We start from the raw sequence: 26802 nt of genomic DNA, 5'->3' as shown, positions 1-26802 counted from the left end.
AATTTCGGAGGGGAGGATCTGATGATTTACAGATGTCTAATAACGACTAATGGTTTGTTTGCGTGAGAGCCCATATCTGACGCCAATCATCACAATCATAAACATATATGCGAAACATTTATTTTTTTGTGTTGCAAATTCGCGGTTCCGATGGCCGAATTGATAACAGTTGTGTGAACGCGTTCTTGTTAGACCAACTGATCAAACAAAAGATAAAGAAGGAACTGAATACCCTGAACGGCAGAAAATCATCAGTTTTGACTTTTCTCTTTCTCGCCTCGAATTTAGAATACTGTAGTTGTTCAATATGTACAGCGTGTGGTTGCTGCTTATGTCTCTCTGCCTTGCTTCTAGCTATGATGGGCTCGAGCATATGAAGCGATATGCTGACATGGAGATTAGTGAGATGCCTGTTGAAATCAGCCGCCTTGTCAAAAGATCAGAGTAAGTACTACCTTATTTACGGTGGTATTTACAAAGTATTGTTTTAATGGATATTATTGGCATATTGTACGTTGCAATTGCTTGTCAGCTGCACAGTGCCGTTTTATTTGCACATTTTCTGCTTTATTTCTGAAAATGCTGAGATTTAGCTTTGAAACAAACCATGCTTCAGAAAAGTTTGGGAACACCAGTAGACTGAATACATTTCATAAAACGTATGTCCCCTCAAAATAGTATGTGTTGGTCGAGTCCGAAATTATTGTAGAGGGTCGACAAGCAGTGCATAAACATACGATTGCGATATGCCTTCAAATTATCACGATTTTAAAATATCACCAACATCTCGATTTCCGAAGATATTTAATTTCTATATCTGCTTAGTCACAAGCAAAAGAAATCAATTAAAAATATATATCAACTCATATCAAAATTTTTAAAAAAGCGGCCGAAGGCAAAGCCAATAGGGAAGCGAGCTCGTATTGTGTGTTGTGTGTCAACCTCCACAACCGGTGTCTACTTGATTAGCATTCAAAATAGCTGCACCACAAGACCCTGGACACTCGGAAGTTATTAAAGGACCAGTACCACAGGCATGTCACGTGATTTGGTTAAATATGGCACAAAAATTAGTATATGTAATCAATTTCACGTGGTATACCGCGGGAAATTAAAAATGGCTGACCACCTTTTGGGACGAAGATATTTCCGTATACCGTGGTTTGAAGGTATTTTCTACACAGGAGGCCTTCAAAGACCATCTTTATCGTCCTGTGAGATCGTATGAAATTGCCACCAAGTCTCGTTTTGTGACAGGTTGGTTGGGTGGGTCCCAATCGAAATGCAAATTCGGATGTTTCGATACACAGGGTAAGCATTGTATGATACATGAATATGTACACCACGTACATACATTATACATACAGTATACACATGGCACATTAGGCCACCGTAATCGGTCATAGGTGTTATCAATAGTTATAGTCATGAAGTCCCATTTACAAGGTGTGCCGCAGCTTCTGGGCAAGCAGGCCCGCCAGTCTGTCCACTATCGCTATAGCCTAGGGTAGTGCTAGGCCTAATCCGATCCGGACACCGGTGCACTTCTACCATCCATAAGCAGGCCTATCTGATTTAATACCACTGATTTGACCCCCTGGTTAGCGCCTGCCTATAGTCTCCCTTTCCTTAATTAAACTGTAATGCCTATTCGTAAATTTTCCTTTTTCAATTATTTTCATAAAACGAACGATTATTCAGTGTCAATGGGTTAATTTCAACTCCATAATCTAAAACACAATATGCACGTGCTTTTGTTGACGGAAATAACTATTAATATCTATCGTGATGTTCATTGGTCCATACATGGATCGACCAATCACAGCAATGCCATTATACATTAATTGACCAAATCACGTGACATGCATGTGGTGCTGGTTCTTTAACGCCTTCCTACTCGTGTACGTCATATCCAATCATACTCTCTTCACCGCCAGAATACGGGGGTGACGTAGTTAGTTTTGACCTCTTCGGGCACTACGTGTCAGCACTGTTTCAACATGACCAAAAACCGTTTGTAGCCGATATTGTGTGGTAGACTATGCTATTACGTTAGATTTTAATGTCCAAATTGAGATAGCGGTTGATTCTGAATCGATTTTTTGCGAGGGATTCAAAAATGGACGGTAACAAATTTTCAGACTTCATCTAAGGGGTCAAATCCAAGATGGCCGCCAAGATGGCCGCCAATACCTATAGGGCTCCGTAACTCTGCAACCGATTCAGCTAAGAGGTTGATGTTGGTGTCTAGACATAGGTTTTTGGGGTCAAGCTATCCATTGCAGCCATCCGTTTCAATGTAAGATAAGCCAATGCAGTGAAATCCAAGATGGCCGCCAAGATGGCCGCCAATACCTTTAGGGCTCCGTAACTCTGCAACCAATTCAGCTAGGAGGTTGATGTTGGTGTTTAGACATAGGTTTTTGGGGTCAAGCTATCCATTGCAGCCATCGGTTTCAATGTAAGATAGGCCCATTGCAGTTAAAAACAAATTTGCCATTTGCCATATGACCCTATCTTTTTTATCTCTACAGATAGAAGCAAACGATGTGATAAACTGATATAAATGACATACCGGTTTTTAATAAGTCAACTAACACAACTGATAACAAGCAGCAGATAACAACTTATGTAATTGTCATCATATTATCAATGAAAAAATCGGCCAGCTAAGTCAGAATATGAATTAGAAGTAATTAATCGATGGTCTCTTCTCAAGCTTATTCAATATCATCAGCTTCATTGCTGAGGTCAAATTCCTTGGCAGCATTTGAACAATCGGTGCATTTACATAATGCTGTGCAGGACAGACCGTTTCTGAGACAACAGCATTTAACTGAATCGCATAAACCTCGGCATCCACATTTGATGAGCTCCAGAACTGCTGCAGGTGCTGGTTCTTTAAGACAGCTGACAGGTTGATAATCTCCATTAGCAGTGACCTCCCATCCATTTCGGGCAAGTTCCAGCAGCTCAGGCATGTTAGTAGTGTACGACTTGTCTCTCATTGCCATATAGTTAGCTCGAGCAATGTGCGGAAGAAGTGCTCCCTGCGTTGGTGGAAGCTTTTCACCCTGCAGGTTTTTTTACGGAACAGTTCGCAGAGCAGGTACCGAGTCAATGTTACTCTTCGCTGAGTAAACATGGCAAACAAATCTTTCGATTGGTCGATACCTCACGGGCATATCCCCATTCGTTTGCAATTGCATCTCTGTAGTTTCACTCTCACGCAGACCTTGGCCCATGCTAGCGAAAGTCTTAATGATTTCATCATTTTTGGGTAGTGAAAGGTAAACGGAAATCCACGTCTTTTTGGAAACTCCAACGAATTTACCTCCCCAGTCTGCACCGCTGAAATGATGCAAACTAATCAAACCCTTCAATTTTTCGGCCCCTACTGCTGACACTCGATTGCACATATCAATTGTCCTGTATTTCGCCCCCTTTCCAGTCAACAATCGAAGTGTTGTTGTAGGGGACTTAATATGTCCATTTGCAACCAAATCCATGAGAAGCGTCAGCACATCTGTGTCTGGAGACCACACATCTATTGTTTTGAATCTCGACTCTCTGATGATATCAAGAACATGAAGCGGAATCATTGTATCTGCCTCCTCGTGGTTATGTGTCATCATGACTTGCCGAAGAAGCTCAGAACGGTAAGACCTGCTTTTGTCCATGTATGACACCACCAAGTCTTGGTTTGAGTCCTTGAATGCCTCTAGAAGAGCTTCAGCAAGCAACTCAGTCAGCTGTGATTTTGTCTTTCAGTTGGACAACAGTTCCTTTAGCGAAATCTTTGCAATGTTCATCTCATCGTGCACCATGTACTCTACTGCGGAAGTTTTTGCGGCACGTTTTGCGCGGGCTTTGTCCTTCAGGGACACTTCGAGGTATCTGTCAAAAATGATGTGGCCCTCGGTGTAGCCCTTCATCAGGCGAATCATTCGTTTCACGAATGCTGTCTTCAGATGGATTATTCTGTCATTACCGGCGTCTTCTTCATACTCTGCAAGACAGCCATGCCGTCAAAAATGATCGCTGATTCATTCACATTGTTTTCTTCAAGTGGTGGATCAATCATCACCATGTCCTCTAAATCAACTTCGGCCTCGACATCTTGTGCTACCGCATCAGTCATATCCAATGGCTCTTCTTCAGATTCGTTCATGACTTTCTGTTCTTCAACCGTACGCATCAAGCTACTTTTATCAGTCGGGATTAGAAGAGATCCGTCATTAGTGTCACGGGTCGCATGTGTGATCCGTCACAGCAAAACCAGGCGCATGTCGCTCTGAGCTTGGCAGGTTGAGACGGACTGTTTGTTCATTTCTCTATTGTCTGCCTTTTGTGAAATATGAGCACATCAATTTCTCCCATTATCTTCTGGTGTCATTTAGGCTCATCTTCTGTGCGACATGCGCCTGGTTTTGGTGTGACGAGTCACATGTGGTGTTGTGGAGCTTACTTCCACGACGAATTGGTCAGATGTTTAGCCCTGAAGCTAGAATATAGTCACTGCTCTGAAGCTGACTGATCGTTACGCTCGGAAGCGGAGTTGAAACTATTGCCCTGAGGTTAGATGGTAAGCTCTGCTCGGAAGCTGACTGTTACGCTCGGGAGCGGAGTTAAGACTATTGCTGCTACTTCGTTGAGAGCTGTTCGTTCTCAAAACGTACCCTTATTTAGGTATCAAAATCAATAAATACCGAACGGACGGATCTTCAAACCCGTAGAGTGTGCGTCATTGCATTTTTCTGTAATTCTAAATAGTTAGGGTTTCCCAAGGTTATCGTGGTCTGGAAGTTCAAGCTCGAGATGTTATCTACCTTGTACCATCAGCTTACACAGGTGTTTACGATGTTTTAGAGAGAGCGTGGGCTATGTTAGCTCCAACAATTGCACTACCAACTATCTGACTATTGCAAGATGACCAGGTTTTGACTTTGGCTTTTGGCTAAAATTGGGAATGGTTTGGAGATAGGAGTTGTTTGGCCATAACGCTTACAGGTTTTACAAGCTTGTCCAATAGTGATTTCTTAAAGGGTAATTTGATTGTGTACATGAAGTACCTGAGGCTGATGTAGTAGATAACAATTTAATTTGTTATTTATACAAAGGAATTATATTACATAAGTTGAGTCATAGCATAGAGGATGGGATTGTTTTACAAATTGGGATGACCCCGTAACATCCCCCTCTGCCGCTAATGTTCGGCCCGAACATTTTTTAAAATTTATTTATTTGCTTTATACATTTATATATTTATTTATTTAATTTTATTTATTACTTTTTTGTTGTTGTTTGTGTAGAGGAACTAAAGGCGAAGCCTGAGGTGTCGATTAGCGAACCATAGGGAAATTGCTGGAGGCATGTCCGCTATCATCCTCTCTATCACTGCTGTTAGTGTGGATGGTTCCTCAGCATAAACGTAGATCGGGCTCTCCTGGTAGATCAGGACGTGGTGCGGCACTGGGGCTCCTGGCTCACAATGGCGGACAAGGTCGCACAGGACCCATAGATAGACGAAAAGCATTCGACGATTGTGACTCTAAATGTCAGAAGTAGAAAGAATTATGAGTTTCGTATAACGTTGGAAGGAAAGTTGGTTTAGTTACATTTACGGTTGTAAGTGAATTACCTCGTGATGCGGTCATAATATACTTTAAGAAATAATGGTTAAACTGAAGCAATTGGAATATTTATACACCTGCTTTCGAAACTAGCTGTAAGTTTTAAACTTGCTTAGAACAACCCGGGGTGCTCTCCTAAGGTGAATATAAGCACACAATACAATTGAGAAAGCAAGGTGTCATCAGCGTACAGAGGAATGCAGAACGAGTGAATTGTAATGAAGGAATTCACCAGGTAGCTGCAGGAGTCTGTTGGTCACACGCCTCGACCATTCTAGTCATATCGACATACAGAAGTAATTACATGTAGACAATGTATAGTGGTATGATGATACACGAGCCAAAGGAACAAAATACCGTAAAATTCATAAAGGGAAGAATATAGGAACAGGTGCGGTTGCCCGAAAGTAGAAGTTGAGATGATCACAGTCGGATGACCGAGCGTGTAGGGAATTAAGGATGTTTATAAAGACATGCTTGTTATTAATGATATTTAATTGTCAAAATTGGCCGTCGGGATATTGTCTAAGACGAGGTGGAGTTCACTTAAATCATTACTGAGATCCGGACCGTCATCGAAATCTTGGGGATTTTTTTATCCTATACCAGCCGATCATGGACGGTGTAATAAGTTATTCATGCCTGTAATGGTATTGATGATCGCGTTGAAAGTACAGGCAGTCTTGACAAAGGTCCGTATTGAAGATATGGTTAATATAGGCCATGTCTGATGCCGACATGATGCCAAGGCGTGGCCACATAATTTGGGCAATTGTTGAAACCGTTTTGACAGTGAAATAGGTGGGGACCGTCGGGTATGGTTGGCTGGCATAAAGGGCAAGTAGATGGAGAAATGAATGAGCCGAATGACGGTTGACGGGCGGGCGAGAACGAGCAAAATGATGTTTGAAATGGATGATGGCCTAATGATACAGCTGGATAATCATCGTCATTTTTATACTTATCTTCCATGAAACCTGGTGTTCAATCTAATTCTTTAAATATTTCTTCATCCGCCCCTTCTTGGACGTGATCAAAGGCGTGGTTCAAGTTTATGATTTCACCATCACTTGAGTCATTGTTGTTATTTGTGACGACGTTATCAGGAGTATCTGCATGCAGCACTGCCAGGTCAATCAAGTTGCTGTGTTCTGAGTGATCTGATTTCACGCATCCTCGTGGCTGAGTGATGAAATTGGCCACGTCGGTACCTGCGTACAACATTTTTGGTGCGTTTGTCAAGTTTGTTACTGGTTGTACTAATTTATTACGTATGAGTCACTTTTGTTGCGAGGACAGCAAGAATATGTGGAATTCTTTCATTCGTTCCATTTTTGGTACGAGTCTTCCCGTGAGAGGTCGATTCACCGTCGTTTTGAGCTGGAGTTTAAGGTTAGTTACCTCTAAAGGGGCCAATACCTTACCCGTATCCAGAACTACTCGATATACGCGTGTTGGGCTTGGAATTGTTATCAGTGGCACACCTTCAGAACCATTGACTGTCAACAGATTTTTGCTAAAGTCTATTAAACACCTTTCCTTTTGCAAGAAATCATAACCTAGGATTACCGGCACCGACATTTTATTGCACAAGTAGAAAGGGAAGTGGATGGTTCGCTCACCTATTTGAAGTGGTAATATCATGATTCCGTTTAATACCATTGATTTACGTCTATGTTTGGCTTATTTTCATTACTCATGATATTTGGGTGAGCTACCACACTGGCTACATGCTTACACCATTGGCTTTCTTCGACCTGAGTCGGGATTATTTTATTCCTCATACCTCCAATATCACACTTTGTCTGAATTTGAATTGGGTCGGACCCGTTTTCATATGTACTAGTAATTACTTGTACGCTGAGTACTGGTATTTTAACTATTTCTTCGGCCTGAGCCGGCACACCTTCTAGATCATTTTCTTTCACGTACGTGAGTACAATTTTCTGCTCACACTTATCAATGGGATTCGCACTCACAGGAACTTCTGCCAATTTTAATTCTGTTATTGGTTCTATTTCATAGTCAATATTGTCTATTGGTTCATCAACATAATTCATAACACATTCATGCACATGTAATACAGAAAATACATTTGGATGTTGACTGGAAAAAGTGGACAGCTTTCCATTTAGGATTCTGTCGACCAAGGCGTCCGTCTCTGCTTGACAACCTATTACCTTATTTTGCCATGTTAAATCCATCTGTAAATCTTGTCCGTAGTGGTCTTCATAGCAGGTTGGATCATACCGATAGACCTGTTCTCACGTATCCCGCTCTACTGGTTTCCCGACTGTCTGTTGAAATTGCCTCCCGTTTGGTTTGCTGCTCCGTATTGTCTGGCTGGGGCTGAACTCGGTCCAGAGTTGGAGACGAATCCATGGGTGCCTGGTCCTCTTCTTCCGTACACTCCTGCTTGTCGGCATTCTGCTGTGGTATGATTGCAACTGCAATGATTCCTGCAGTATTTGTCCTGTCTTCTGCCACTGTCCATTTCCTGGTTCTGATGTGGGTTGCGGAAACAACGGTCATAATAGTGTCCTGAACGCTTACAATTATAGGTCAGTCACATGATACCAAAATGGCAGCTCCCATTGAGTCGACAGCAATTCAGCAATTAGATTTGCATAGGCCCCCTTATCCTCTCTATTCTGAATCCATGGCCTTGTCCAAAGACTACGGTCTACGCGGCGCCGCCTCCGCCGCCGCCTCCGACGGAGTAACAGCAGGAGAATAAGGGCAATTTGGTCTTCTTGGTCCATAATACTTCTCATAGGATTTGACAGTTCCCGGGCGCTGCCATTTTGGTATCATGTGACTGACCTATAAATCATGTGACCGATCTGCTTGTTGTGATTCGTCGAACTCGCGCAACATTGCTGCAGGTAGCCCCCACACGGTGATTAACTTCCTCGCGTGTCGAGAAAATATCAAACATGCTAGATCGGCTGCGTCTCGACACGCGAGGAAGATACGCAGCAAAAAACGACCCCACACAGTGAGAATTTGCCTGTCGCAACGTGCACGCGTGTCACTTGCATCACGCAAATTTCACCGTGTGGTGCGGGCTTTAGAGTCATGAATTGTTGGTATGTTTGACATGGTTTCTGTGTAATGACATCAAATGCATTCTTGTGTTGTTTGACGTGCCACTTGATGAAAGTATCTGGGTACTTAAAATTAGACATACCATCATCCCAGTCTTTTCTAAACATCGAGGGCATTCTATTCTCGTGAACTTGCATTAAGAAGAAATTGATTTTCGAATTATTGATGTAATAGCCAGGATCAGTTATGTTTGGATTGTAATCCGGTACACTCCACAGTAATTACTTTCAAACTCTGAAAAATCAAATTCGTCTTTTAAGCCAAACTCACTTAGTAACTCGCCTAGTTTCCTACGGTTTATGTTATTTTTTGTTTCGTTGAAATCGCTTTCTCCCAAAATGGGGATATCAAGGTTCTTCATAATTTTTCTGATTTGATAGTAAGTGTGGAACCTGTAAAATGATATGATCATTTGATTGCTGCTGTTCAGGTGCTCGAGTGAAATTCCACATCCAGTTGTCGCGAACCAGACGGCAATGTTAAACTGATTCTGGTAGAACGTCAGTGGGTTTTTTTCAAGTCTAAGACAATCATCTCTGTTTTTCAATTTTAAAAACCCTGGCGTGATATCACTTTCTTGTACTTTGAAAAAGCTGTTAGCAGTAACATAGGCATCAACGTGATAGAAGTCAAATGTAATGTTATCCTTATGCTCCGTTGCCAATGGGTAATACATTTATTTTACTTGAATTTTCCTTGAATTTTGGTTAGGACAAATGTTAGCAGATGGCAGCACTGGCCAAATTACTGCTAAATAGGCCTACATGACATTTTCTATTAGAAAAGTTCAATGGCCGAGTGGGTAAAGCATGGAGCTTCCACACCTGAGGTTAGGTGGTGGCGTGGGTTCTAATCCCGACGAAGGAAACATATGAGGACTGGTTTTATTTGTGGATAATGGAGCGGGAGAAAACTTATCACGCCGTGATAAGTCTTTATCCCAGTGGGATAAGTCTTTTTGGTTTAATTGTTTAATGTAACAATTGAATATTTTATTTGCAGAGTTTTTTTTGAACCAACTAAAGTCAGTAATAGGGAAACTTGTCAGTTTTATCCATGTTACGTTTTTGGTAGGTTTTGGCATGATTACGAAGTTTTTTTCCAAATTCCTAAGAAAAGTCGTAGATAGTCGTACATGCGTTTCCCTATTACTTATAAGTTGGAGCAGTTGTTGGCTTTCTGGCAGAGCATCTGATAATTTTATTGTTCGTTGTTGTAAGTTCTATTGTTTATGGTTTAATCGAAGGAGTAAAGGCGTTGCGTACGTTCCAGAGGATGAAGAAATCCTACTAAATAAATGGCAACTGGAAAAGTGTTAAACCCTCAAAGAAGCAATCGCGTTCCACTTGGTTTGATTGCTGAACGTCATCATTACGTTATCACTCACAACCCATCGTCGGCACAACCAAAAGAAGCTCTGTATCTGAGGATTCCGAAGTTAAATCATAATACTTGTTCGTACCTGGTAGTGTTTATCTGTCAGCGGATGTTATGATCGCAGGAAACAACAAAAATTCTGTAGTAAATAATTTGGGGAGAAATCTTATTTCAAAACTGTCTATTAAGTGGGAGACTGAAAACCTTCTAGAAATTGATAACTACAATTTGTATGCCACTTACAAACTTATGGTGGACCGATGAGGAGAGAGAAAATAGAGTATTTCAGGGAATCCAAAGCAATAACCTCAGACAACTTAGATCCGGGATAGCTTTGGTTGACATCACCGGGGAACCAGCAATGAGAGGACTTTGAAAGCTGTTTTTGACAAGCAGTATAAAATCCCAATTGACTTTAAATTGCTCTCAACCTACCGTTTTACAAATTTCCAATTCAGTAGAATGTTATATTTAGCATGACCTTGGCACACAAAAGAGGATGTAATTTTCACAACAACAACTGTGAATATGAATTATGAATTAAAAAATATATGTATGGAATATGACACTGTTACAGATCAAAGAGTTGTGAGGCAATTGCTAAATAATTGTAATTCTGGATTTTCGGTATTTTACGATTGGATAGATCATTTTAAGATAGTCAACGTGGAGACAAACGAAACAATACTTAATGAAAATATCAATTTTCCAAAAAGATCCACCAAAGGAATTTTGGTACTATTTGTAACCCCACATAACGGTGAGACAGTGAAAATTTCGAGAATCCAGGAATTTCAAATTTGAAAGTTACGATCGAGGGATTAGCTAATAAAATATACCCCAAAGGAATTAGGTTATTAGATCAGTGGGAGAAAGCGAAAAAACATTTCATGTCCGAAGACATGAAGAAGACACACGACTGTAATTTAACTCTTGAAAAGTATTAAGGTGATGAGAACTATTCTGGGTTGTGGATTGATTTGAGAACCACTGAAGACAATAATCTGCAAGGGAGTGGAATAGCTTTGCAAAACACAAAAGATGAAATTCAGTTGGCTATAACAAAAGATGGAACAAAAGGTCTGTACAAAATGCACACATTCATTGTTTCAGATGTGCAGTTAAATGTTCAAAATTCTAATATCGTGAGCATAATGAATTAATTACATACCTTAATTTTGTGGTTTATAAATGGAGACAATTGACAAGAAAGATATTGTGAATATGCTTTATAGAAGTTTTGTTTTATCGGGAATTACAATAGGTTACAGCATTGTGATGAGAAGGTTTTTAAAAATGAAATTGGAGACCCTAGCTAGGCTGATATCAAAGAGTTTCTAAAGCTTGGTCTGGTAGTTACTCTTGGTAATTTATCTGCAGAATATCTATACGATAATGGTCTCATACGACTGAACCCAATGAAATAAATCTCTTCGCGTACTCATTGTTTATTTACGAACCTTTTAATGCCATTATTTCTGGCTGTACAAATTGTGGAAAAACTCACTTCGTCTTAGATTTATTGGAGACTTACTACAAAGGAAATTTTGAAAACATTGTTCTGTTTTGCCCAACCTTTGAACACAATGAAACATACAACCGAGAGTGGATTTTCAAAGATAAAAATAACATTATTATTGATCCCAATATTGTTAAGACTAATCTGAATAAAACATTACTTGCTGCCATGGAAGTTTTCAAAGGTTCAAACACACTTTTCATTATTGATGACTGTGTCAATTTGCATGACAGTAGGAGAAAATCAAGCGAGCTTTGTAACTTGGCATTTCAGGAAGGCATTATGGAATCACTACTTGGGTTTTGGTTCAAAAATACAACCCTATTGTGAAGGATTTTCGGGAAAACATTCGTATTTTGATACTATTTTTTAACAAAGATGAAGATTCAGTGAAAGTGGCGTTACAGGAAAACGACATAGTTCCCAAAAATGAAAGGGATGAAATTTTAGATCTCTTAACAAAAAATAGGTCATCAAATTGATTTTACGTTTGGAATTTCCAAGATAATTTTAAGTTCTTAAATGAGCAGAGAAATATGTTCCAGCGAATGTAGCGCACGAAGTGATGAAGTCGAATCCAGTGAAGATTTGATAGATGCCATAGTGTCCTCAATACCGACTAGCAGTCAGACTAGCAGACAGACTAACTACCATCTAAAGATGAATAAAAATCAATTAAATCAGACTAGGCAGCAAACGAGTCAAAGCCCAGTCACCCCCTGTCAAGTCTTGTCCGAACAGGGTACACATGCAAAGGGGATCTAGAAGTTCTAGTTGCCACTGGCGAAACAAAAGATTTCACTGGGAAGTAATTCAATTTTAACAAACTTGACTATTTGTCAGAAAGAGACATCTTAAAATATCACAGGATTTATCAGAGCACTTTAGCCTCCAGAGTTAATGACACGTTTAGCAAAACGGCCATCAAAGCGTATTCCTCTTTTGCTGGATAGATTTTACCGAACAAACTAGTTTGGAGTGACTCTGGAAATTAACGTTTCTGCGTGAGTAATGTTGGTCCTGGATTTGTTCGATTTTATGGAAATTTAGGGTGTAGGGATTTTACTGTTTTTTTCGGGTGTGTAGTAAATGTATACCTGGGTGAGGTAACCTTCAGAAAATATTGTTTTGTATTCGGTTATGCTCACGCTGTCACCAATCTTGTATATTGTATATTGGTTGACCATAATCTTGAAGTAGAAATGCTCCGTAGAGTTTGCACCAGACTGTTCCGGCATTATCTTATTTTCTAGCTTCGATTGGTTTCATTCCAATGGATGAGTTAAATGTGTGTTGTAACCATTCACTAGGTTTTCCCGAATCTCCAACCATTTGTAAGTCTCTTTTGCAGTGAAATATTTCCACATTCTAGTTTTTAAAGTACGATTAAATCTTTTGACAACAGCTGCTTTTTTGCTTGAGAAAGTTGAGAACCATTCGATGTTATTTTACTCCAGTAATTCTTTCAATGATTTATTGTAGAATTCTTTACCATCATCAAATTGTAGTTTCTCTGGTTAGGCTTCTTTAAAAATAGTGAAAAATAAATCTTTAACTTTTTTCCCTTCTTAGTCTTGAGAGGTAAAGCCCAAGCGTAACGACTGAATAAATCAATGAGAGTTAAAATGTATCTGACATTTTTATTGTCTTTTTGATACTTCTGTACCTCACTAAACTCAATCCACTAAATTGGTTTGCCATTGTTGATCCACGTAAGAAACCATTGTTGTGAATTTTTCGGTAAATGGTTTATGCAGTTGGTAAGTTGGTAGCTAGGAAATCTTTTAGTTCCTTTTTTCTTGATTGCCATTTCGTCGGTTTTTATTTTTTTCTCTAAAGTTGACTTTCATTTGTATAGGCCACAGTGCTTTGGGGATTAAAGTATAAATCTCTCAGATAATGTTCATTTGAAACACCTTTCGCTGAAACATATTTTGCTGAATTTCCATTCTGCTGAACATTTTCGGTAGTCATTTATTTATCATTTTCTCATCGTTTGTAAATGGCTGGAATGTTAATTGGTGCCGTAGTAAACGCCGTTGCCTTTTCTGGGTCAGGGTATATTTTCAAAGCCATAGATAAAAATCATTATCAAGACGAAATGAAAAGACACAATTTAGCTGTTGAAAAATTACAAATTTTATCTAAGATTTGGCCACAGTGCTTTTGGGATTAAAGTATAAATCTCTTAGATAATGTTCATTTGAAACATCTTTTGCTGAAACATCTTTTGCTGAAACTTCTTTCTGCTGAACCTTTTCGGTAGTCATTGTCTCATCGTTTGTAAATGGCTGGAATGTTAATTGGTGTCGTAGTAAACACCGTTGCCTTTTCTGGGTCAGGGTATCTTTTCAAAGCCATAGAAAACAATCATTATCAAGACGAAATGAAAAGACACAATTTTGCTGTTGAAAAATTAAAAAGAGAATCTAAGATTTGGGATAAACATCGAAAGAAACCATTGATTTCATTAACCTTCAATTGAAAAAAGAAAATGAAAGTGCCATTGACTTCCGAAATGTTGATTCTTCTTTTGTTCTCTACAACGAACTTTACCCAGGGAATTAAGTACAACTTTGGAAAATGCTGGAATTAAATGACTTTTACCAACCATGTGGGGAAATGAAAAACTACGAGTATCTTTTTATTGTCAGAGGGGTGATGGGAGCAGGATTTTTAGTGAAATATCTGATGTGAGACTTTTACAGTTTTTTTTGGTTTTTCGCCTCACCAGAGCGTGGAAATGTTGGAAATGTATGTGTTGCGTGTGTGATAGGTGTATATCGTTTGGGGCTATGCTGGAAAATAAGGTTTTTGCGTGAAGAATGGATGATGGTCCTTGATTTGTTCGGTTTTTGGGGGGAAATTTAGGGGTAGGGGCGGGAGTGTTTTGGACTGAAATTTGTAGTAATTGTATTTTGGGATGCCCAAATCAAATGTTTTAGTGTTGGAAATAGATTATATGGCTGACGAAAATCGAAAATTCGAAAAGCCTCTTTTTTCCGTTTTTTCATTCGCTGGTCCTGTGACGACTGGGCAGCTCATCCCAAAATTAATTTACTAATCCGCTTCCCTTCATGATCCTCGACGCTGCTCCTTGCACCTTGGGTACACGAATCCTCCAAGACGCCTTCCTGATGGACACACTAACTCAGGTTACAGCTTCAAGCGTATAAACATCGTAATTTTCTCGTTTTAAACTCAAAGTTCATCGCGTCGTCTCGAACAATGTATTGTTGTTTGTTGGAGGTTCTTCACTAACAAGTTACGTCACTACATTAGTCTTGGTACTTCCCGGGCATTTTCAATTTCCATCCGCGGCGCGTAGTAATTGTCACTTGGGTTGCAACAGTCATTTTTCCGGGAGCAAACAGTGGAATGTTTGACCTCGTAAGTAATTTTTTCAGAAGTACAGTATATGTAATAAAATACAGAACCCAACGAAAATAAAGTTCTACTTGGCCTATGTTCATGTTCATAGACGGAAACGTGTCCTATTGCCATATTTCAATGACCTAAAACCAATTTGTCTGGTGTCATAATGATTTAATAATGAATGAATACAATACCGTGCACGGTCATCTGAATGCCTCAGTTATCCATTATAAGATGGCCTATGCAATACATGAAAAGAATTACCGCTACAAGTTGGGAGAATTTATACTTCAGATCAGTGAAGGTCGCTGTGTTATAAAAGTGAAACCACAGTATTATTGTTTAGTGCAGCTAGGACTACTCTGACTGGACGCATAGTTGATTTTTTAACAGAAATTTTACAAAGATTATTAAAGTTATTTTGTTCTTAGAACGTTCTATGTTTGGGCAAATTTTGTTAGAACTTTGACAGTCTGAATATTAGGTCGGTGACAACATGAATACTGTCTTCTCCCACTTAAACGAGCGCGGCTGAATCGTAAAATGACTAAGTCCAAATGAATAGGCCGAATTTACTGGTGGCAGGCGAACATTAGAAAGAACAGCCACAGCTGATAATTGACTCCCTTTTCGTGGTCAATGCCAATGCCTTCCACGTAAGTGGATAAGAGACATGAACATTGACATGGGGTAGTCCTGTACTGAATGAATGAATACAATACAACTAGCGTCCTCATTGTATGCCTATAGTGTTCGTTGACCAGAAATGATTAAGCCAGCTTCATGGGTCTGCAGAATGTCCCAATAAAGAAGTCTTGCTGTCAACGAATAAATTAAAGAACAGATTTACTTATCGATTTACCAATCAATTTTATTATCCAAACGGGATTTACACGTCATCATCAAAAACATCATCATCCTCTTCTCCTTCCGAAAACTCAATCCCCTCAACAAACTGTTCAAGCTCATCATTTACCATCTCTACCCCCTCCCCGACTTTGTCATCGTCCTCAGTAATTAGGCCACTGGCTCTCCAACCGTTGATAATCGTCTGTTGTGTGACCCTTTCCCAGCCGAGGCTGATCATTCTGACCACATCCCGCCTGGTGATCCGCTCACAATGTTCTTGATCATGGGTGTGACCGATTTTCCACACTCTCCAAATGGTCCTCAGGTGACACTTGAAGCTCCTGTTTACGGTCAAGTCCAAGGGCTGCAGCAGCGAAGTACATCGTCCTGGGATGAAAGTGTCTGTCCCATTCTCTGCCGTGATTGCATCACGAAATTGCTTATTTCGATGCGCCGGATACCTGTCTAAAAGTAACAGGAACGTGGCCCCTGCTACAAATGGCACAATCAGGGCCTGCAACCACTCGATTAGCGATTGGTGTCGGGCCCAATCCTGTGGACTACCAGTTACCTGGAAAAATAAACAACAAGTATGAACATTTAAATTACTTTTCTGAACAGTCACGCATAATGTTTTGGTTCCATCCATGACAAACCTATAATAATTATAGTCATAGAAATTCTGATTTTTCCTAAAAAATACTACCATTAACTAGAATGACCGTCAATGACAACACTGATGACGTCAGGTACATGTCCTGTACTACAAGCACGGACTTGTATTCTATGCCAATACTCACTCGCACATTGTCTGGAGCATCCGCCTGAAGCTGCCGCATGACGTCACCATCTGGTGCCAAGCCTCTGAAGTTGACCTCGGCTCGTCCTTTTCGTCCGTCTGTCGTAACTACTAGAGTCACCGTGCATCCAAGTTTCGGGTTGCCTTGGGATGATCTAATGTCAACATTCTGAGACCCAGTCGCTTCCATTAATGATCTTGGCACCATATCAAACAACACGAACGTCTCATTCATGTTCATGATGACATCAAAATCAGCGTCTCTGATGAGGTCGGCAAAATCTCCCCGGTAGTCGGCAACCAAAGCCTGGGCGTTGTCAGGTAACCCTCTTGAATCTTTGGTCTTCCTTCGAGAGCTGATTTGTTTCCTAAAATGGAATTTGCATATTGTTAGAATTCACCGCATACAATCCATAGTAAGGCCGATCCATGCAACAGCGGAATAAAACTCACCTTTCCATAAAGTTGCTAAGCCAATGTGCAGATGCTTGGAAAAGGTATCGCAGGGGTCTCTGTTCTTGTCTTTCGGCCTTCGTTTCGTTCGGAAGCTCTGCCCACCATTGCCGAAATTCTCTTCCAGCTTGCCCTATAATATCCTCACCGGAAACAGGGAAACCAAGTCTTCGGCGCTCAAGGAACCAGGTGTTCAAATTGTTTTCCATTTCGGGGCAGTATGCTGAAATAAAAAAGCTAACACGTTTAACATCTTAGGAAATATTGACTGCCGACAACCACAGGTATGAACGAAAAGTTAGTCCTAGGAATAAAGGTCCCAGGAACAATAATACTGATATTATTAAAGGCATGGTCAGGGTCAGTTGCTTTGATGTATAGTGCGACTTATTCTTCCGTCCATGACACAGAAGCGGACTTATTCCAGTCAGTATAGGCCAACAAAGAAGGAAATTCATTTAGCGAGGAATATAATGCTTGTAGAAACACTACCTTGTGCATCAGTGCCGTGTTGCCGTTGTCTCTTCCGTCTTCTATGGTCTTGAGTTGATCTATCTCGGAGGGCAAACAAGTCATCCTGTGTGCTTAACCAACGTCTAAATGTCTGCGGTGCTATGCGGTGGTGTCTAGCAAAGGATGTCGCAGTTTCAGCATGACGTAATCCTATAGCATGCTCCAATTGGTATGTCTCGATAAGGTCAATCTTCTGATTGAGACTGTAGCTTTTCTGGGGCCTACGTGCACCAGGTACAGCCTGGTTAGCATCATCTACATCATCATCGTCGTCGTCGTCGTCGTCGTCGCCGCCGCCGCCGCCGCCACCACCACCACCACCATCACCACCACCACCACCACCACCATCATCATCATCATCATCATCATCATCATCATCAACATCATCATCATCATCATCATCATCATCATCATCATTATCATCATCATCAGTGGTATCAGGGTCAGGGCTGTCAACATCATCTCCATGCTCCATTCCATACGTTAAGATCATCAGGGTGCCTGCTGGGCCTACCCACAAAATCCATCGCATTGCGTGCATCTTACCAGAAGAACGTGGTCAAAGCAAGATGGCAGACAACAATTATGACATTTGACACGAAAGTGCCCTTTATTGGATTTCCCCTACAAGAAAACGATTCCATAATCGATTAGATAAAATGAATTCATTTGAAAGACTCTGGATTGGTCAACCATTTACATGGACTTACGTAACTTCAATAATCATCACCCTGACTGCAGGGATTACTGGCCCTGACCGCGACCAGGCGTTGTTGAATTGATAACATTTACAAGGTTGTCTTCCTATATCCATTGATCAATATAATTGGCTGTCATATTGAATGTTTGCAGCCCACCGGTAAAAACTACAGACTGCCATGTTTCTGGACTAAGTCATTTTCGAGCCATTTTCCTGGCGCTCGGTTAAGTGGGAGAAGACAGTATATGAGCAATTTTGCATTGAAATGTCTCGTCTCACAAAAAGAGGATGTGTAAGCACTCTCTGTAATAATCTACAAAATATAGTGTTTCAATATTGGTCAAAACTTCTCAAACCTATTCTACAATAAAGCGCAACCAATCGACATTGTAATATAGTCAACATAGCAACACATAGTTGACATGTCACCCTCTTTTCCAAAATCGATGACATTTATTTTTGGATTAGATTCGTGAGGATAAGCTTTTTTAGTAAAATCCACTTTTCCAGAACATTTGAAATTCCATTTAAAGTATTAACACTGTAAATTTTACAAATAATTTTAATTCACAGTTCCAAAATATTGTGCACTCTATACTGCAGAACGGAAACATTCCGCGTGCAGAATGTTTTCGCAAATTTCGCATGTAGGTCAGGGTCGGGAAAAATTCTGCCCGGCGAAACTCTCTTCCATTTCATTGTTGACAGTTTTTTTCAGAGGCACTGCATACAGCTTGGTCCAACGAAGGCCTACGTGTGTACCCTGTGCAATTGTCAAAATTACACCTAACTTTTTCTTAATTGTTGCTCATATTATGCTAAGTAGGGGACATTTACACTACAGTCCCCATACACTATGCATTTAGAGTCAAAATAGACAGTTTCAATTTTCTTGGAAAAAATTCTTCATTCGCGAAAATATTTTGCAGCGAATAAAATGTCCATCGTGAGGCATTCGCGAAAATTATATGCCCCGGATATTTTCCGTTCTACAGTAGTAACAACTGCGCGCGGCAACTGAACACGTTTGAGTGATAAGTCTGGGACGTTCGACTTGCTCGAGGCGGGGGTACGCTAACCGATCAGCAAAGCCGCAGCATTTCATCAAACAAAGAGAACCAGGCGAAATCGACAAAAATGCCTTACTTTTATAGCTCTTAAATCGTTATTCTTCAATCAATTTCAAAATTTAAAAGAGCTATTTGTGACAGAGATATACTGTCTTCTCCCACTTAACCGAGCGCGGCTGAATCGTAAAATGACTAAGTCCGAATGAATAGGCCGATTTGACTGGTGGCAGGCGAACATTAGAAAGAACAGCCACAGCTGATAATTGACTCCCTTTTCGTGGGCAATGCCAATGCCTTCCACGTAAGTGGATAAAAGACATGAACATTGACATGGGGTAGTCCTGTACTGAATGAATGAATACAATACGACTAATGTCCTCATTTTATGCCTGTAGTGTTGGTTGACCAGAAATGTCTAATATGGGGTCTATGATAAAGCCAGCTTCATGGGTTTGCAGAATGTCCCAATAAAGAAGTCTTGTTGTCAACGAATAAATTAAAGAAGATCACAGATTTACTTATCAATTTACCAATCAATTTTATTATCCAAACGGGGTTTACACGTCATCATCAATAACATCATCATCCTCTTCTCCATCCGAAAACTCAATCCCCTCAACAAACTGCTCAAGCTCACCATTTACCATCTCTACCCCCTCCCCGACTTCGTCATTGTCCTCAGGAACTAGGCCACTGGCTCTCCAACCGTTCATAATCGTCTGTTGTGTGACCCTTTCCCAGCCGAGGCTGATCATCCTGACCACTTCCCGCCTGGTGATCCGCTCACACTGTCCTTGATCATCGATGTGGCCGATTTTCCACACTTTCCAAATGGTCCTCAGGTGACACTTGAAGTCCCTGTTTACGGTCAAGTCCAAGGGCTGCAGCAGCGAAGTACATTGTCCTGGGATAAAAGTGTCTGTCCCATTCTCTGCGGTGATTGCATCACGAAACTGCTGATTTCGATGCGCCGGATACATGTCTAAAAGTAACAGGAACGTGGCACCTGCTACAAATGGCACAATCAGGGCCTGCAACCACTCGATTAGCGATTGATGTCGGGCCCAACCCTGTGGACTACCAGTTACCTGGAAAAGCAAACAACAGGTATGAACATTTACATTACTTTTCTGAACAGTCAGACACGCACAATGTTTTGGTTGCATCCATGATAAGCCTACAACAATTTTAGTCATGGAAGTTCTGATTTTCCTAAAAAATACTACCATTAACTAGAATGTCTAATCGTCAATGACAACACTGATGACGTCTGGTACATGTCCTGTACTACAACCACGGACTTGTATTCTATGCCAATACTCACTCGCACATTGTCTGGAGCATCCGCCTGAAGCTGCCGAATGACGTCACCATCTGGTGCCAAGCCTCTGAAGTTGACCTCGGCTCGTCCTGTTCGTCCATATGTCGTAATTACTAGAGTCATCGTGCATCCAAGTTTCGGGTTGCCTTGGGATGATCTGATGTCAACATTCTGATACCCAGTCGCTTCCATTGTTGATCTTGGCACCATATCAAATGTTCATGGTCATGTTCATGATGACATCAAAATCAGCGTCTCTGATGAGGTCGGCAAACTCTCCCCGGTAGTCGGCAACCAAAGCCTGGGCGTTGTCAGGTAACCCCCTTGAATCTTTGGTCTTCCTTCGATAGCTGATTTGTTTCCTAAAATGGAATTTGCATATTACTAAAATTCACCGAATACAATCCATTCCGTACGTTAAGACCGATCCATGCAACAGAGGAATAAAGCTCACCTTTCCATAAAGTTGCTAAGCCAATGTGCAGATGCATGGAAAAGGTTTCGCAGGGGTCTCTGTTCTTGTCTTTCGGCCTTTGTTTCGTTCGGAAGCTCTGCCCACCACTGCCGAAATTCTCTTCCAGCTTGCCCTTTAATATCCTCACCGGAAACAGGGAAACCAAGTCTTCGGCGCTCAAGGAACCAGGCGTTCAAATTGTTTTCCATTTCGGGCGAGTATGCTGAAATAAAAAAAGCTAACACGTTTAACATCTTAGGAAATATTGATTGGTGATGACCACAGGTATGAACGAAATGTTAGTCCTAGGAATGAGGGTCCCAGGAACAATCATACTGATATTGTTAAAGGCATGGTCAGGGTCAGTCGCTTTGATGTATCATGCGACTTATTCTTTCGTCCATGACACAGAAGCGGACTTATTCCAGTCAGTATAGGCCAACAAAGAAGGAAATTCATTTAGTGAGGAATAGAATGCTTGAAGAAACACTACCTTGTGCATCAGTGCCTGTTGCCATTGTCTCCTCCGTCTTCTATGGTCTTGAGTTGATCTAACTCTGAGGGCAAACAAGTCATCATGTGTGCTTATCCAACGTCTAAATGTCTGCGGTGCTATGCGGTGGTGTCTAGCAAAGGATGTCGCAGTTTCAGCATGATGTAATCCTATAGCATGCTCCAATTGGTATGTATCGATAAGGTCAATCTTCTGATTGAGACTGTAGCTTTTCTGGTGCCTACGTGCACCCGATACAGCTTGGTTAGCATCATCTACATCATCATCATCATCATCATCATCATCATCATCGTCATCATCAGTAGTGGTATCAGGGTCAGGGCTGTCAACATCATCTCCATACTCCATTCCATACGTTAAGATCATCAGGGTGCCTTCTAGGCCTACCCTCAAAATCCATCGGATTGCGTGCATCTTACCAGATGAACGTGGTCAAAGCAAGATGGTAGTCAACAATTATGACATTTGACACGAAAGTTCCCTTCATTGGATTTCCCCTACAAGAAAACGATTCCATAATCGATCAGATAAAATAAATTCATTTGAAAAACTCTGGATCGCTCAACCATTTACATGGACTTGTAATAGACTTACGTAACTTCAATAATCATCACCCTAACTGCAGGGATTACTGGATCTGGCCGCGACCAGGCGTTATTGAATTGACAACATTTACAGGGTTGTCTTCCTATATCCATTGATTACTATAATTGGCTGTCATATTGAATGTTTGCAGCCCACCCGTAAAAAACTACAGACTGCCATGTTTCTGGACTTAGTCATTTTCGAGCCATTTTCCTGGCGCTCGGTTAAGTGGGAGAAGACAGTATTTGCTGGCGAATTGTCTCGTTCCCAAAGGCGACGGAGCACAATATTTCATCTTTTATTTCTTTCGTGGGGAGGAAATATTCCAAAGATACACAAACTGAACGGCTAACCCGTTATATACCTTAGACAATCTTGATAAAATGGACCAAACAAAAGGGCTAAAACTATCAAGGGCAGAGAAACGTAATGTTTGCAAACAAATTTGATAAATTTAAGATTTCAATGAAAGCTTGGGTCACTCTGGGTGTTTGCATAACACCTCACTAACTCCATTTAACAGAGGCCTTTGATCTTTAATGGCCTACTGTTCGTTCTGTTCGATTCGAATCTGTCAATGGATCCTCATGTGTCAAGCGTCGTGCGCGCGGCTTCTTACCATCTGAGGAATATTGGTCTGGTCAGGAGACAGCTTACAACTGAAGCAACAAAGAGCCTGGCACAATCCCTTGTCCTGTCCAGGCTAGACTATTGTAACAGCAGTCTCGCCGTAATTTCCGAGAAATCACTACATAAGTTTCAGCTTGTGCAAAACCGTGCAGCGCGTCTTATCACCAGGACCCCGCGGCGATCCCACATTACTCCGGTGCTAGCCACTTGCAGGAAATATAGATTGAAAACATTTGGAGGTCGAGCATTCGCCACTTTAGCACCTCAACTGTGGAACTCTCTTCCCCCCCCCCCCCCCCCCCCCCCCACTCTGAGAGCTACATCGGATGTCTCAACCTTTCGCAAAGAGGTCAAGACCTTTCTTTTCAATAGAGCTCACCAGCGCCGGTGAACATTTGTTTCAAGTGATACAGGCGCTTTACAAATAACAATTTACATGTATTATTATTATTATTATTATTACTATTTTTCGCAGGTTTTATGGAAATCCGACCTTTTGGACAAAGTAGGGGGGGATGGGACAATGTCGGATAAATCAGGAAAAAGTTAGAGAAACCGTGAATAAGTCGAAAAAAGCCAACTATTAGTGTATTCTCACTCTGCCTTTCACCCTGTCACACAATGTGACGGCAACCATTTGTCAAATTGTATCGCCTCACATGAAATAGTATTATCAATATCTCTATATTTTACATCTGATGGGAGAGGACGAGTGAGGCCTTTTTCCACATAAGTGATTCGGACAGTTCTTTCCAAGATATTTGTTATTTTACGCCGAGATGCCCACGAACCGTATCTAGGTCGTAAAAAGCCTCCCACTAGTGTATGTCTCTCCCTCCCCGCATTCAAATTACGTACTTTCTAAGATTTTGCAATGTATTTCTGTTCATGATCAATGATGGTAAAGCGACTTCTTAGTAACTGACATTCACGTCATTATCATTCATGTTAATGATCTATTCCATTTAGAGGCAATTTCTGTTGCAAGAACGTCCCAATCGAGATCGTGAAGAAGAGTCGTGCAGTGTCACGTGTGCGTGTTGACAAGAAGAAGGTGAAAGACGGAGATGAGTCATGTGGCTTCCTTGGCTTAAGCAAATGCTCAACGTATTCGTTTAATTACAAGTAAGTGAAAACATGCATTCATAACGACATTATGATTTATCATTTCAAGTTGCCAATAAAGGACATACTGAACTTTAGGGTTAATAAATTGATACATATTAAGAGTTTCATCGCAAAACGAGATAATACGCGCTATTTCCAACATTTTATAGTGAACCAAACAATTGCGTACCTCGGCAAGGCCCATTCGATGTCTGGTCCGTCTTTCAAATTTCAGAACATTCAGGACAATAGCAAAGTGTTTATGATATGAAATGTCCAAATTTTTCCAATGAATTTTCAGTTGAATTTTAAACTTCGAAGCAGTCTTTCTAAACATTACAAAACACGCGTATATCTCGTTTTGAGATGAAACTCTTCATATTTACGAGCTAGTATGTAGAACACTTGATTAGCGACTTGGCTTAGGCCTACAACTATTGTTTTTGAAGTAGACCAAGCAGACGACGAAGTGTTAGAGGGCAATATCTAGGACATGATTTGGCGCATGCGTATTTGCAATCGGCCTTACAAACAGAAAACTTATTTTTAATATGATACAAATCCTGCTCCAAAGTATATTCAGCATCGATTGTTGATTAGCTTAGTTACTTTTGGTTAATCGCATAGTTTGAAAAGTGCCAAAACAAGCTCAACTTATCTTAATGAGTTTAAGTATAATATTTGTTATTACTCATTAAATATTCAAACCTCCTAAAAAGGGAATAATGCATCAATGAATCAATGACACAGAAAATAATAATACATACACATGATGCAAGATAATAAAATCAATATAAGTATGATACACTTAATTGAACGCTTTTTAGTAAGCAATTTGACAAGGGTCTATCAGGGATATTCAAACCTGACTTATCTCGCTTAACCATGTTGACCGTAAATGTGGTGAATGGCCCTGTTTAAAATAAGAGTCCAGTAGAAAGGTGCCTTTTACAACATCACCACCACTGTGAGATAGATGATTGGATGAAAATGTTATATTGAGTTTCCTCGAACGTAGGGGAGCTCCTTAGAAATACAGTGAAAAAGCTTTTTATTCCATCCAGAGAAGATCAGGGGTTACAGTGGATTGAATTTTCCCACTAACAATGTCTTATTCTGAAAGTGAGCACAGTTACATCAGAAGAGCTGTGTTTTTGCGTCGCTTGTTTCACCAGGATTAGCGAGCTGTTTAAAGGAGCTTTACACATACAATGTACAAATGGATCTACACTAGGAGGGGGAAACGTGCAGGATCACACATCCGAAGGAACAGGCGAAGTGGAAGTACTGAAGTGTGTCAAAAGTTAATGACATTGAATGAAAGGTCAGTTAATGAAAATGTGACGAGTTTGAATGAATCGGCATTAAGCCATGGCGAAGCCATTATAGTGCTCACAGAAACTTTGCTTTGGGGAAATTATACGGATGACATTACAATATCCAATGTGGAAAGGGGTCTGCCCGGATTTCGATTCCATCATCAGTCATTTACAACAGGGTCAGGTGGGGTGTGGCTATCTTATTACGGGATGGCGTTGGATGCACACGGCATCATACCCCGACTTTTGAGCACTTTGAATACCTTGATGTGTCAGCTACAAGGCATTCCAAGACCCTACGAGTAATCGCTATATACAGACCAGACCCACACCTACGAAATATGGGACCTTTCATAGACGAGTTTTCTTCTCTCCTGAAAACTGTGGTGCCATTAATGAATCATTTCGTTATAACAGGCGATTTCAATATTGATATGGATAGGACAAAGGATCCGTGCGTATTGAAGTTCCAACGATTACTGGGTACATTCAATCAAGTCCCGAGTGTCAATGAACCAATTCATATCAAGGGACATATTCTAGATTTAGTAGTGTCACAATGTACCCTGGGCCCAATTCCATAAAAGCATTCTAAGCCCTAGTTGGTTGCTAAACTTCATTCTATCTCTAGTTGCATACTATATCTATTCCATAAAACCATTCTAAGCCTAGTATATTTCTAAGTTCCATGCTAAAGTTAGAGTAGGTCTGGAGTACTTCTAAATCACTGGTATCATTCTAAGTCATTTCTGCTCATACCTCCGAGGTGTAAGGATGGCCAGGAGAATCTTAGAAATTGTGGAACTCCGCAGAGCAATGCGGCGGGAACGAGTGTTTCGTGATAGAAGGAATCCGTTGGACATTTTTGATGATGCGGAACTGGTAAAACGATACCGATTTTCCAGAGAAGGCATATTGCTGATAAGTGACATTGTAAAAAATGACATTACCCATCCTACCAGGAGAAATCATGCCTTATTACCATTCCAACAGGTAATGATAGCCCTGCAATACTACGCAACGGGCACTTTCCAATATGTTGTTGGGGACCCTTTGCAAGTGTCCCAGCAAACTGCTTGGCGTGCGATTCATCGTGTATCAGATGCTCTTGCAGCAAGGATTGGTGATTATGTGAAATTTCCTAATGCAGAAAATACGGCCCACATCAAGGATGGATTCTACAGGATGAGAAACGTACACTTCCCAGGTGTGATTGGTTGCGTTGATGGGACTCACATTTGGATCGCCACTCCCCACCTTCACGAAGCTGACTATGTGAACAGAAAAGGATATCATTCGATTAATGTACAAGTTATCTGTGATCACAAGGGAAAATTCACAAATATCGTGGCACGATGGCCTGGAGGAGCTCACGATAGCAGGATATTGAGAACTAGCCAAGTATGGGATCTCATGGAGGGTGGGGCTGTTGATGCCTTCATTCTTGGAGATAGCGGGTATCCTTGCCGCAGCTGG

General features: G+C 40.8%; 1 protein-coding gene across 1 annotated transcript in view; it reads left to right on the top strand.

The window, feature by feature from the left end:
- The first annotated feature begins 252 nt into the window (after positions 1-252).
- Positions 253-26802, top strand: part of LOC135486628 (uncharacterized) — a 37866-nt gene continuing 11316 nt past the window's right edge. Inside the window, exons 1-2 of the mRNA XM_064769570.1 lie at positions 253-444; positions 23870-24025. Coding sequence (XP_064625640.1) covers positions 308-444; positions 23870-24025 — 293 coding nt within the window. The 5' untranslated portion in view covers positions 253-307. The remainder of the gene's footprint in view (positions 445-23869; positions 24026-26802) is intronic.

Source organism: Lineus longissimus, chromosome 4 (assembly GCF_910592395.1).
Source record: "Lineus longissimus chromosome 4, tnLinLong1.2, whole genome shotgun sequence".
NCBI lineage: Eukaryota > Metazoa > Nemertea > Pilidiophora > Heteronemertea > Lineidae > Lineus > Lineus longissimus.
This window is presented reverse-complemented; position numbering and strand designations above follow the sequence as displayed.